Below are 13,077 nucleotides of genomic sequence, written 5' to 3' on the forward strand. Positions count from 1 at the left end.
TGTCACACTCAAGGCAGGGTTGATGGGGAGGTTGCGGCGCCACCCCCTGTCACGCACAGAGCAGGGCCAATCTGGGGGTTGGGGCGCTGCCCCCTGTCACGCACAGAGCAGGGCCCATCAGGGGAGTTGGGGCTCCTTACCCTGTCACACACAGAGCAGGGTCGATCAGGGGGTTGGGGAGCTCCCCCCCCCCCCCCCGTCACGCACAGAGTAGGGCCCATCGAGGTTAAGGAGCTCCCCCCGTCACTCACAGAGTAGGGCGGATCAGGGGGTTGGGGCGCCGCCCTCTATCACCCACAGAGCAGGGCCGATCAGGGGGTTGGGGTGCCGCCACTGTCACACTCAGGGTAGGGCCGATGGGGAGGTTATGGCTCTACCCTGTCACACACAGAGCAGGGCCGGTGGGGGGTTGGGGCACCACACCCTGTCACACACAGAGCCACAGGGCAATCGGGGTTGGGGAGCTCCCCCGTATCAGGCACAGAGCAGGGCTGATCAGGAGGTTGGGGCGCCTTCCCCTGTCACGAACAGAGCAGGGCGATTGGGAGGTTGTGGCCCCGCCCCTTGTCACACATAGAGCCACAGGGCGATCAGGGGGTTTGGGCGCTGGCCCCTGTCACGCTGATCCCGGTGCCGGGAGGCCTCTCAGCTCTGCTGATCCCGGTGCTGGGAGGCATATTACCCTTTTCCTATATAGGATAGAGGCCTGGTGCATGGGTGGGGCTGGCTGGTTTGCCCTGAAGGGTGTCCTGGATCAGGGTGGGGGTCCCCACTGGGGTGCCTTGCCAGCCTGGGTGAGGGGATGATGCCTGTTTGCAGCTGGTCACACATCCTTCAGGGTGGGGGTCCCCACTGGGGTGCCTGGCCAGCCTGAATGAGGGGATGATGGCTGTTTGCAGCTGGTCACACACCCTTCAGGGTGGGGGTCCCCACTGGGGTGCCTGGCCAGCCTGAATGAGGGGATGATGGCTGTTTGCAGCTGGTCACACACCCTTCAGGGTGGGGGTCCCCACTGGGGGGGCTGGCCAGTCTGGGTGAGGGGCTGAGGGCTGTTTTCAGGTCAACTGAAGCTCCCAACTGCTCCTTTCTTTCTTTTTCTTTTTTTATTCTGGGCCAGCTTTAGCTCTGGCTCCAGCTCTGAGGCCTCTGCTTCTGAAAGCAGGTATCTGGTTTGTTTGGGTTCTATAATCGAAACAATGTATAACTCCAGCTCTGAGATCCCTGCTCGTTGAAAGCAGGTTTCTGGGGTTTTGTTTAGCTTCTGTATTTGTTACAATGTTTCAAACTGCAGGCTCAGAGGCCGGCAAGGCAGGCAGGGAACGTTGGTTTCCTCCGTCACTGAAGCAAGCAAGCCTCATGTTAGTTTCCAGCTGCCTGGCTGCCGGCCGCCATCTTGGCTGGCAGTTAATTTGCATATCGCCCTGATTAGCCAATGGGAAGGGTAGCGGTCGTACGCTAATTACCATGTTTCTCTTTTATTAGATAGGATTGTTAATCCTCACTCAAGGATACTTTTTTCCATTGATTTTTAAAAAGAGAGTGGGGGAGAAAGAGAGTGGGAAACAGCAATGTGAGAGAGACACATCAATTGGTTGCCTCCCACACATGTCCCAACTAGGGCAGGGGATCAAACCTATAACCCAGGTACATGTCCTAGAGCAGGAATCCAACCTGTATCCCTTCGGTTTACAGGCGACACTCTAACCACTTAGAAGAAGTGGCTGGGGCAGTGGTCAGCAAACTCATTAGTCAACAGAGCCAAATATCAACAGTACAACGATTGAAATTTCTTTTGAGAGCCAAATTTTTTAAACTTAAACTATATAGGTAGGTACATTGTTATTAACTTAATTAGGGTACTCCTAAGGCTTAGGAAGAGCCACACTCAAGGGGCCAAAGAGCCGCATGTGGCTCGCAAGCCGCAGTTTGCCGACCATGGGGCTAGGGCAAGTCATTCCTTCTTGATACATAAGGCACTCAGGATCCAAACCTTCTGCTCGGTTCTCATGAGAACCAGTGTTTCTTGTATAGCACTGTGAAAAAATTCATGCATGATTTGGATCAAGGATAAGGACATTTATTATGCTGAACTTCTGCCTCCTGCTGCTATTACTTTTAAATCATGTTTGCTTTAATTTATTCGAAATGTGTCTCTACTTTGATTGCAAATTTCAATTAGTTCCGAAAAATAGCTGAGCATGCTCTAAGAGAGAACAGTACTGTCAGCCAGTGCCTTCCAGCAGCGGAGGGTGTTTCTTGAGGAGGTTCAGAGGCCTGTGACTGGAGGCAAGAGTGTTCTGTCTGAATATAGAGTGAGAATCACTGATCCGTTGCTTCTCTTCAGTGCTCAGACACCAAAGGGCAGAGCTCTCTAATATGCCAAAGGAATATGACTTTTTTAAAATTAAAAGCTAATAAAGAGAAAATATGGAAACAGCGCTGGAAGGTATAAAATGAAGAGCAAAAGTCTCCCCCATTCACACCTCTGGCCCAGGCCCATTCACATAGGAGCCTGTAGTGGAGATTTTCTTTGTCATCACTTGGTCCATGCCCGTGTGTGGTGAGATAACCCACGATCCCCTCCACAGCCTGTCAGCCACCGTGGAAAGAAGGCAGTTCTTCGAAAGGGGTAGTGGGCGTTTTTTATTGTATGAATTACTAGAGAATCAGACAGTCCATTCTTTTTTTAACAGTATGTTTTTATTGATTTTAGAGAGAGGAGAAGAGATAGCAAAACATGGATGAGAGAAACATTGATTAGCTGCCTCCTGCACACCTCCTACTGGGGATTGAGCATGCAACCCCGGCATGTGCCCTGACCGGGCACCTCTTGGCACATGGCATGGTGCTCAACCAACTGAGCCACACTGGCCAGGGCAGACAGTCTGTCCTTTATGAAGTCCTGAAATACAGGGCCTTATAACTCCTACCTGTTAGTCCTGGTTTTGCCCTCAGAACCTAATGAGTCAAATCCTAATTCCTAAGATAGCCCGTCTCCTATATAGTGGCTGCTCTAAGTGGGCCCATAGCCCTGCAGCTGCCAAGAAGAAGCCGAGGCCTTGCCCCCAGACCCGCTGAACGGAAATCTGCATTTTGATGAGATCTTCCGTGATTGGTGTGCACGTTACAGGACAAGAAGCACTGCATTTGATTGCATGTACTACCACCCCTCCCCCATCTAATTTGTCCCCTTACTTGTATTGCTATCAGGTCCACCGGTGTTCACCAGATCTTAGTTGAGGAAGAAACAATTGATAAGAAACAATTGCAAATCTCAATAATTGAAATAGAGGAACAGAGTTGGTCTGACATGTTACAGTTAATTACATTAACTGGAATTCTATTGACAAGTATTTCCATGTGTCCGTAGTACAATCATAAAAGATTATATTGATGATCCTGAGGGTTTACAAGATCATAAGTGCCTTTGCTCTCTAAAGACATGTTAAATTATACTCCATGTGATTTAACACTGAGTCTTGCTTTGTGATTTTTAAAACTCTGAAAAACAGACTAAATAAGTGATCCGAACAACCCACTCCCCGAGTCATGGCAGATAGAGGCAGCCACCAAACTTCCCTCCATCACACTCTTCAGCTGCAGAAGAATGAAAGCTAAGCCCTTTTCTATATCTGACATCACCGCCGCCAGAGCGGGGCCTAGAATCAGCCTCTGAGAGGTGCACAGGAGATGGACCTGGAAGCAGCTGAGCTGGAGGGAAATGCTCTCGATTGGTGCACTCACAATATGGAAATGAATCAGCCCGTGTGCTTGAGCTAACACTTAGCTGCCTTTCCAACCACAAAGAAGCTTTCTGCATTTGGCACCTTTGAGACATTCAGTAAGACATTCAGACTGAATTTAGTGCCAGATGACAGTGCCAGACTGTCTGCAGTTAACTCAAGCAGAAGCCTTAAGAAGCCACTTCCCCCATACCCCATCATAGTTCTCTCTCCACCTGCTGTTCATGGTGAGCTTTAAGCCTGACAGCCCTAGGGCAGGATATCAGCCCAGGACGTTGAGCTAAGTCAGCAGGGCCTTGCTCTCCCCAGGGTCAAGTCCACCCTGTGCTGTGCATCTCAGCTCAAGGTGCATGCCCTGCTCCCGGGCCACTGCGTATGTGAGGAACAAGTGGAGCCACTCCCTGCCACCCAGGCCTTTTAGCCAAGAGCAACTGGCATCTCTGCTCTTTTCTGTCCTGAGTACCAATCCATCTGAATCCAGCACACAGTATTCAATTCCTTCACCCATGGGTCTTGTGGGGTCCTTTTTATACCCCACCCCTTGCTGCCAAGACTCATTCAGTAACTATATTTAGGGCCCTATGTCCAAAGCAGTGAGATTATAACCAACAGTATCGAGCTCCTGTCCCCACGGATCCCGAATTCTAGATAGGGAGGATAATGCCAGTGAGGTTTGTGTAGGCGCCAAGGAAGGAGGGAATTCTGTCTGAGGAAGTTTGGGGCTAAATGAGAATTCCCCACTGAGAAGTTGATGGAACAGACATTCAGATATACAAAAGGCAAGGAGCAAAGACTTGGCAACATTAAAATGCATGGCTGACTCTCTCCTCCCCCCCCCCCCCACTACCTTGCAGGAAACTGGTAGGTCTCAGCAGAGTCTCAGACCTTGCTTGTCTTTGTCCATAGGGGGGTGTTTCTTAACCATTGCTTCAGGATCTTGGCCACCTCCTGGATTTATTCCCCTGTTTCCCTGCCCCATGCATTTATTTCTGGTTCATCATCAGAATTCACACGTTTAAAGTACGGTAGAACATACAGTGTTCATATGAGCAGAATGATTAAAGATGTAGATTTTCAGTTAGGCGGCTTTCTCCCTGGGCAGCTTTGTAGCACTGGGGAAGTTTTGTAATCCTCCCTTCCTCAGTTTCCACATTCAAAAAAATAAAGATACTACTAAATTCCATATCACAGGATTGTGCAAGGAGTAAGAGCAATATTGTGAGTATGGTGATTAGCACACTGCCTGATGCTTAATAAATCTTAGCTATTGGAATTGTCCCATTAATTCGTTCAGCATATTGATGCCTACTCTGTGCTGTTAGGTAGTGAATAAGACCGGGAAGGTCCCTGCTTTCCGCCAGCTGGAAAGTCTGCTCCAGTCCTTTTATAGGATCCCTGTTTACATTGTGGTATTTATGCGTTGTGTCAGTCAGACCTCCCTGGATGGCTTTCCCCAGGCACTATTCTTTGTGTTTTTTAAATGGCAGGCATTAGGGGGTATCTACCATCTCTGGCTCCCAGCCTCAGAGGGAGCAGTACGCCCCCCAACTGAGAATACTGGCGAGGTGTGAGCTCAGGTTTCAGCCCCGAGGGTCCAGGATGGTGCCAGACAGAGAAGTGGGGAGGCAGGCTTTGAATGCCAAGCCCAGAAGAGGAAGGAGTTGGCTGCGGTGCCTTCTTCCTCCGCCCGGAGAGCCTTCGCTTTCTTAAATGTTCTTGAAAGCTGGTGTTTGGTAAGGGTTTTACATTCTGAGCCCAGGTAGAAGATAACGTAAGGAAAAAGGAGGATATTTTGTACAAATAAATGTGAACCCTGTTTGGCTTATTTACCTTAAGAGCCAACAAACCTCATCTAATTCCCTGCTCGCCACATTGGCTCCTTGGTAGGAATGTCCTAGGTCTCAAGAGTTCAGGAGAATGGAGGCCTATTGTGAATCCTGGAAACATTATCGAAATTTAACTCTTTTCCTTTAAACTACAGATATGGTCTCAGTCCACTTTTCCCCCATTTTGTAAAGTATGCAGTGGCATTTCATCCCCCGACACTGCATTTTGCGTAATTGAATGTATTTTGCAGATGTGCATGATGGCCTAGTATTAGTACTCTGCATGTTACCTTCTACTTGGGAGTCTTAAAACAAACAAATCGAAAGGACTTGATTCCCTTAGCGCATGTTCCAGAAGATTTTCAGCCTTAAATTTTCATTGAACAATGATAATGTACATACACCCACTTTCGCATATCCGAATGTGCTGTGTTTGATTTGTAAACAGTCATTTAGTCCAAATATATTTGGTACACTTCCAATGTGTGCCAATTCATGATGTTCCAAGAACATAATCTGTTTGCAGTCTTATGCCAGGACCAAGTTTATTCACTTGCTGATGGGATGCATCCTGTGCACAGTGCAGGCTAGGCGCTGTGTGGAATTCAGAAGTGAGCCACACACACTCTAACCCTCAGGAAGTCTAGTGTCCAGTAGGGATGAGAAAACCATACCAGTAAATAAGTGGTTAGCCATTGGAAAGGTAAATGGAATGCTGATATTTCTAGGGATGAAATACTACTTTATTTGAAGAAGGCTTCCTGGAGGAAGTGAAATTTTTAACTTTATGACCTTTAAGATTAATTAAAGCTTTAACAGGTAAGACATTTTAAACTTCGAGGAATGGCTTTCTGAGCTGAAACAAATATGAGCAGAAAAATACTGTGTATTTGTGCCTTTCCATCACTTAATAATGTGTATTTTCCATTTATTTTCTGGATGTAATTAAGTGACTTTTAATAATTACTATAAAGAAATCTCATTTGACGTTGCTGTTTTTCTGAAAATGTTCTCTAACTTAAGTGCTGAATTGAAGTTTTGCTTTTTCCACTGAATAATTCCCTTTTACAACTCCAGATCCTGGGAGACTGCCGCCATGTTAAAACTCTCTGATGTACCTCTAACTGCATTCGCAGTCAAGTGCAGTCAGATAGAAGGCAGATCTGTCAGGATTGTTATATAAAGAGTTCAGTTAACACAGGACAGTGTTCTTGTTACCAGACATTTCCCATGTATTGGCCTTAAGGACAGCATGGAAACCAAGCCAGAGCACCCAGGACTTCCTGTGTTTCCCATTAGATCACCTTTTTCTGAGACTTGAGTCTAATTGCTTCTGCCCCTTGGTACTGATCCAGACTTACTATCCATCTCCCAGCCCCTCTGGCTTCTACCCACACCACCTGCCTGTAGGCTGGAGATTCGACTAAGAGCAAGTTAACATGAAATCTTGGTTAAAGGACATATTTGTCTCTTGAAGAGATATCTGCACTCCCATGTTCATTGCAGCATTATTCACAATAGCCAAGACCTGGCAACAATCCAAATGTCCATTAATGGATGGATGGATAAAGACTGTATAACATTCACACACACACACACACACACACACACACACACACACACACACACACACGAATATTATTCAGCCATAAAAAGAAGGATCCTGCCTTTTGTGACACCATGGATGGATGTTGAGGACATTATGCTAAGTGAAATAAATCAGAAAAAGACAAATACTATACATTTGCACTTAGATACAGAATCTAAAAAAAAGCCAAACTAATAGAAAGAGAGAATAGAATGGTGGTTGTCAGGCGGGGAGTTGGGGTGGGGTGGTGGGGAGATGTTGGTCAAATGGCACACACACCCAGCTATAACATGAAAAGTTCTGGGGATCTAATGTACAGCATGGTGACTATAATTAACAGTACTGTATTACGTACTGAAAGTTGTTAAGAAAAGTAGACCTTAAATGTTGTCTGCACCAACAGAAAAAGTGGTAATTCTGTGAGGGAATGGAGGTGATTTAAACCATCACGTTTTATGCCTTGAACTTACTTATATGTTATATGCCAGTAATATCTCAGTAACTGGGAATATTTGTCAAAACTTAATTACCTGTGTTCGAAATGTTTTCTCTCTGATCTGGATGGTAGTTACAAAGGATATAGGTGTATAAATTTATTCAGTTATACTAAGATTTGTGCATTCCAATAAAAATGTAAAAATAATAATAACCAAAAACTCCATTATCGTAGGCACTGAAGTACTGCCAATTTTGGTCTATCTTGGGGTAATTTTGCAATGATTTATGCGTTGTCGAGCATGTAAAAATAACTCTTCAGAATTTTTAGTGTTTTTCTTTTGCATTCCTTTTTAAAAAATGTTTTTGTTGATTTCAGAGAGAGGAAGGGGGAAGGGAGAGAGAGATAGAAACAACAATGATGAGAATCGTCCATTGGTTACCTCCTGCATGCCCCTACTGGGGATCGAACTTGAAATCCGGGCATGTGCCCTGACTGGGAACCGAACCGTGACCTCCTGGCTCATGGGTTGATGCTCAACCACTGAGCCACACCGGCTGGGCTGCATTCCTTTTTAAAATTCTTTTTCAATCAATTACTTGAAATAACCTAAATAGGGAACGATGGAAGATTAATTGTAACAATTGTTTGTACATCTTCAAAATTGCAAACAAAAGAAAGGGGAAAGGAACAAAATTTCTGGGGGGAAAAAAGATGAAAATGCTTGTTGTAAAAGCATTTTTTGATGCTTCAGGATTTTCACTAAAATACCTAGAATTTGAAGATATTAACCTGCAACTAAAACATTATTTTGACCACATTGTCATGTTTGCCAACTTGCATCTGGTCTGAAACTTTTCAGCCAATTTTTAAGCCCGTCTTCCTACATTACCACCTCAGCCCACCCCCACTTCCATCTTCATGTCTGTAGCTTTTGGTTAAAATTCAGACTGAGATCTACTGGTGAGTAAACAGTAACTGCGTGATAATGTCAAAGGGAACAAAAATACAACTTAACAGCGAAGTTTACCCCTAGCTGTAGTTGCCAAGGTTCAAGCACCAAAAGAGAGAGAAACATTCCCTTGTAAGAGAGCCTTGTTGGGAAATAAAATATTAAATAAACTTAATGCCATTAAATTATAGCAGTAAGACTGTAAAATCCAGGAATGGTATAAAAATTAAATTAGAATTTCTTCTCCCCAACCAACCCAGCCAGGCTCACCATCTTGGATGGATTTTCTGATAGAACGAAGTGCTTCTTAATGTCATTATTGTTTTGAAAGACAGTGATTTAGCATGACCTCTCTTGTTGGAACAGGACAGCTGGGAGGTGGTGGAAGGACTGAGGGGAGAGGTGAATTACACCCAGGAGCCACCAGTTCAGAAAGGATTTTTGCTGAAAAAGCGGAAGTGGCCCCTGAAAGGCTGGCACAAGGTAAGACGCTGGCCTGGACCTCACCTGCATTTTAATTTGAAGTTGAAAATGGCGACCAAGGGAAGACCGGGCATTTAAATGGAATGTGTTTGTGAATTATACTTCCTTCCCCACAGAGATTCTTCTATCTGGACAAAGGAATCTTGAAGTATGCCAAGAGCCAAACTGATGTAAGTCTCCTTGTTCATCAATGTGCTGTTGACGAATTCGGAAGGGCTAGTTGTTGTCAACTCATGGATGAGATTGTGTCCATGGTGGGGGACGGGATTCCATTTCTCTGAACTGGAGCCACAGGGTAATATGGAACAGGGGGCTGCTCCCCAGCCCTGGGTTCTAGGTAGGCTCAGTTCCCCCGCTGAGTGGAGGTGGGGCTCCTCTCAACACCCTACTGTGTACCCAGGGGTCTGTGCTGGCCTTAGGTCAGCTGAGGGGTACTCTGGGTGGGAGAAGACATTTTTGCAGCGAGATAACAGGAGCAAGACATAGGGCAAGTGTAACGGTGACGGGGTGGTTTGGTGGAGAACCCTTAGTGAAGGTGATATGATGGTCCCCTTGTTTCTGCCCCTCATAGGGGCCCCTCTCTCACCCAGCACTTCTCCCATCCCCCTTCCTCTCCTCGCCTCTACGGTGCTCATCTTGTACAGTTGCGTACAGAACATTTGGTATAATGTTGGACCCACAGTAGCCTGTCTTAGCTTCCTGTCCCTACCCCTCTTTTTAAATCACTTCCCTGTGAATTTAACAGGAGCAAGAATTGTGGGAGGAAGTGCAGTTAAAGGTGCATTCGCTGCTGTGGAGTCAGTCCACGGGGCTCACCTTCTTGCTTCCTCACTTACTGGCTGGGCAAACCATTTGTTACATAGCCCCTTACAGATTAAAGAAGATGACGCCTGTGTAGCACTTGGAACCCAGTACTGGGTCACACTGGGTGCTTGATAAGTCGGAGTTCTTAGGGCGACTGTTAGTGGCTGTGGCAGGTGAAGGGGTGTCCAGGATGTTACCACCACTGCGGTGTCCGGTTCTCAGGGGCCCCCCTCCTGCCTCTGCAGATCGACAGGGAGAAGCTGCATGGCTGCATCGATGTGGGGCTCTCGGTGATGTCTGTGAAGAAGTCATCCAAGTGCATAGACCTGGACACCGAGGAGCACATCTACCACCTGAAGGTGAGCCCCTCCCGGCTGCTGGCTCTAGGGCAGAGCTGCTTTATGTTGCAGTGTAGCACTATTGACGGTGCCTTTTGAAGACTTCTGAATGTCCAGCCAACATGTAGACCTTCCCTATGAAAGTATTTCTGATGGGCCCACACTGCTGGAGGTTTAGCATCCTTGTCTCCGCATCCCCCAATACCTCTTCGTAGTTATGGCAGTGATCAATGATAAAAACATCTTCATGTTTCCAAATACAGTATCATGTTTAGTGAAGAGCCATTTACCATAGGTTAAAATATGTTCCTTGAAACATAATATTTAATATTTAGTCTGACTTACAACTTTGGCTAATTTTATATGGGTTCCATTAAATTTCTCATATTGCATTGAATGCCAGGAATTTCCCTCTGAAGTGTGGGCCTCCAAACAGTACTTCTCAAAGCTGCTTAACTGCCTGCTGTCGTCTTCTCCTGCAAGTGGGAGAAATGGTTGAGAGCATGAGACGAGCTTCGGAGGTTCAGATGTGGTTCAATGCTTGACCTGGCTACTTACTCGCTCTTGGCCTTTGGCAAAGTATTTAATGTCTGAAGGCCTCAGTTTTCCCACACCCCAAAATGGGAATTATTATAGGCCTCATGTAGAAAACTTGGCCTAATGCCTGGCCCATAGTAATCTCAATAAGTTTAGTTGTTATATATAATTATTAGGCAGGACCCAAATATTAGAAGTTAGAAAATGTTGACACTTTTTCTTACTTGGGCACATTATCTGGACTTGGCAGTGGGGGCTGAGTGTTGGCAGAGTAAAAGCATGAGATTATGAGCTCCCTGTCCTCCCATAGCATGTATGTGTGAGGTGCTTGGGCAAATAGACATGTAACATATACATGTGACCCATTGACCACACAAGACAGTCAGGTCCATTCTGCTTCCTAGCCCAGGGCCCTCTCCCTGTGGGTACGGTGAATTGTGTAAAGCAGGGTTTCTTACCCTCAGCGCTAGTGACATGGTGGGCTGGACGGTTCTTTGCCGTGGGGGCCTGTCCTGTGCATTGCAGGATGTTGAGTGGCCTCCCTGGCCTCTAGATGTTGGTAACAACCCCCTCCAGTTATGACAACCAAAAAAATTCTCCAGACATCGCCAGTGTCCCTGGGGGGAGGGGCAATCCACCCCTGGCTGAGAACAACTGGTGTGAAGTAAAGGAAGCAGAGACATAATCTTTAAAAGAAGCTTTAAGAAAAAATATTTTCGCCACCCCCACTTAAATGGTCAATCTTCTTTACAATAATTTAGGTCATTTCTCCTTGTACTTCAGTGACTCTTAGTTCTGTGTTTTGACACGGCCAGGAAATTATAGGTTCTTGTTCATCCACTATTCTAGTTTACCAAATAAAAGTGATTTCTAATTCCTAATTTTTAAAGAACTAGAATGCCTGAAGACACATGACATGCTAATATCATGACAACACAGTTTCATACTTCTCTGAGTTGATTCCGCTGAAGTTCTGTTTGTGCTTCTTGCTCATTCTCTTGAACATGAGCTGTGACTGTCAGTGTAGGTACGTGTAGTTATCAGAAGGTCCTACTCAGTAGCCTTAGGCAGGCAGTTTTAAATGTGGGCCATCCAGTGCCGCGCTCTTATTTTATGGATGAGGGATCTGGTAGCAGAGTGACTTGGCTGTCCACCCACAGTCCTAGAACTACGTGAGGGGCTGAAACAGAACCCTGGTCCATTGTTTAACAAAGTGCTTTTTATTCTTCTGCTCTGTTTAACCAATACAAAATGAGTCCAGATGAACACTTTGGGCACTGATTTTCAAGGGCCTCTGAGAGCAGATCGGTGCACAGGATGACATAGATTCACACCTGGGAAATGAAATCTATTTCAAGGACATAATTTAGGGGAGATGGAGAGATGAGCCTGTTTGTATTGCTTCTTCCTGTACATGACACATTCAAGAGCACTTAGAGAGGTTTTAAGTCTTGCACATACTTCTAATAACACAACAAACGTAAGAGCCAACCTACCATTTCCCATGTGAATGATGCAGCTGACATTTATTTCCACATCCTTGCTCTCAGCAGTGGCATTTGTAAAGATTTTAACAGCATTGACCTAAATTTTTCTTCTTAGAAGTGAACCTACCACACATCCTTTGGGGGTATTATAAATTGTTACTTTATGAGTCTGTGTTCTAATATACAAGAACCTATCATTTTTCATTTTGGAAATATTTAATATACTCTCACACACCCACAAAAATATTGACTATTAAGAAATGCCTATGCTGCATAGGTGTTTGTAATATTTTTTGTAGTACTTTTATGAACATTTGAAGTGTTTTATAATAAAAATTACTATTTACAAACTATTTTTATGGAAATTAGATATTAATAGATATTCATTTATGGAGAGAATAGCTAATAGTTTTTTTAAAGTATATTGATTTTTGCCCAGCTGGTGAACGTTGATCTATGAACCAGGAGGTCATGGTTCGATTCCCTGTCAGGGTACAAGCTGGGGTTGTGGGCTCAATTCCCAGTGCAGGAGGATGGGGGTGGGGTGGGGAGTAGGGGGGAGTGGGAGGGGCGTGCAGGAGGCAGCAGATCAATATTTCTCTCTCATCAATGTTTCTATCTTTCTATTCTCCCTTCCTCTCTCTAAAATCAATAAAAATATATTTTTAAAAAGAATATTGATTTTTAGAGAGAAAGGAAGGGAGAGGGAGAGAGAGAAACATCTCTGTGAGAGTGCAATATTGATTGGCTGCCTCCTGCACACTCCCTGCTGGGGATCAAGCCCACAACCCAGTAGGGGGTGTGCAGGAGGCAGCCAATCAATGTTGTGCCTGATGGGAAATTGAACCAGCAACCTCCTGATACATGGGACGATGCCCAACTA

The 13,077-nt window shown here is 45.4% G+C and overlaps 1 protein-coding gene across 12 annotated transcripts in view; it reads left to right on the top strand.

The window, feature by feature from the left end:
- The window catches only part of OSBPL3 (oxysterol binding protein like 3), a 150,464-nt gene that overhangs the window by 83,780 nt on the left and 53,607 nt on the right, over positions 1-13,077 (top strand). For all 12 annotated transcript variants that reach the window (XR_004970851.1, XM_036327855.1, XM_036327860.1 and 9 more), the window contains 3 exons: positions 8,912-9,028; positions 9,145-9,198; positions 10,078-10,191. Coding sequence is in view for 11 of the 12 variants with exons in the window: in XM_036327855.1 (XP_036183748.1) it covers positions 8,912-9,028; positions 9,145-9,198; positions 10,078-10,191 (285 nt within the window). In the remaining variant the exon portion in view is untranslated. The remainder of the gene's footprint in view (positions 1-8,911; positions 9,029-9,144; positions 9,199-10,077; positions 10,192-13,077) is intronic.

Source organism: Myotis myotis, unplaced genomic scaffold (assembly GCF_014108235.1).
Source record: "Myotis myotis isolate mMyoMyo1 unplaced genomic scaffold, mMyoMyo1.p scaffold_m19_p_11, whole genome shotgun sequence".
NCBI classification, from domain to species: Eukaryota; Metazoa; Chordata; class Mammalia; order Chiroptera; family Vespertilionidae; genus Myotis; species Myotis myotis.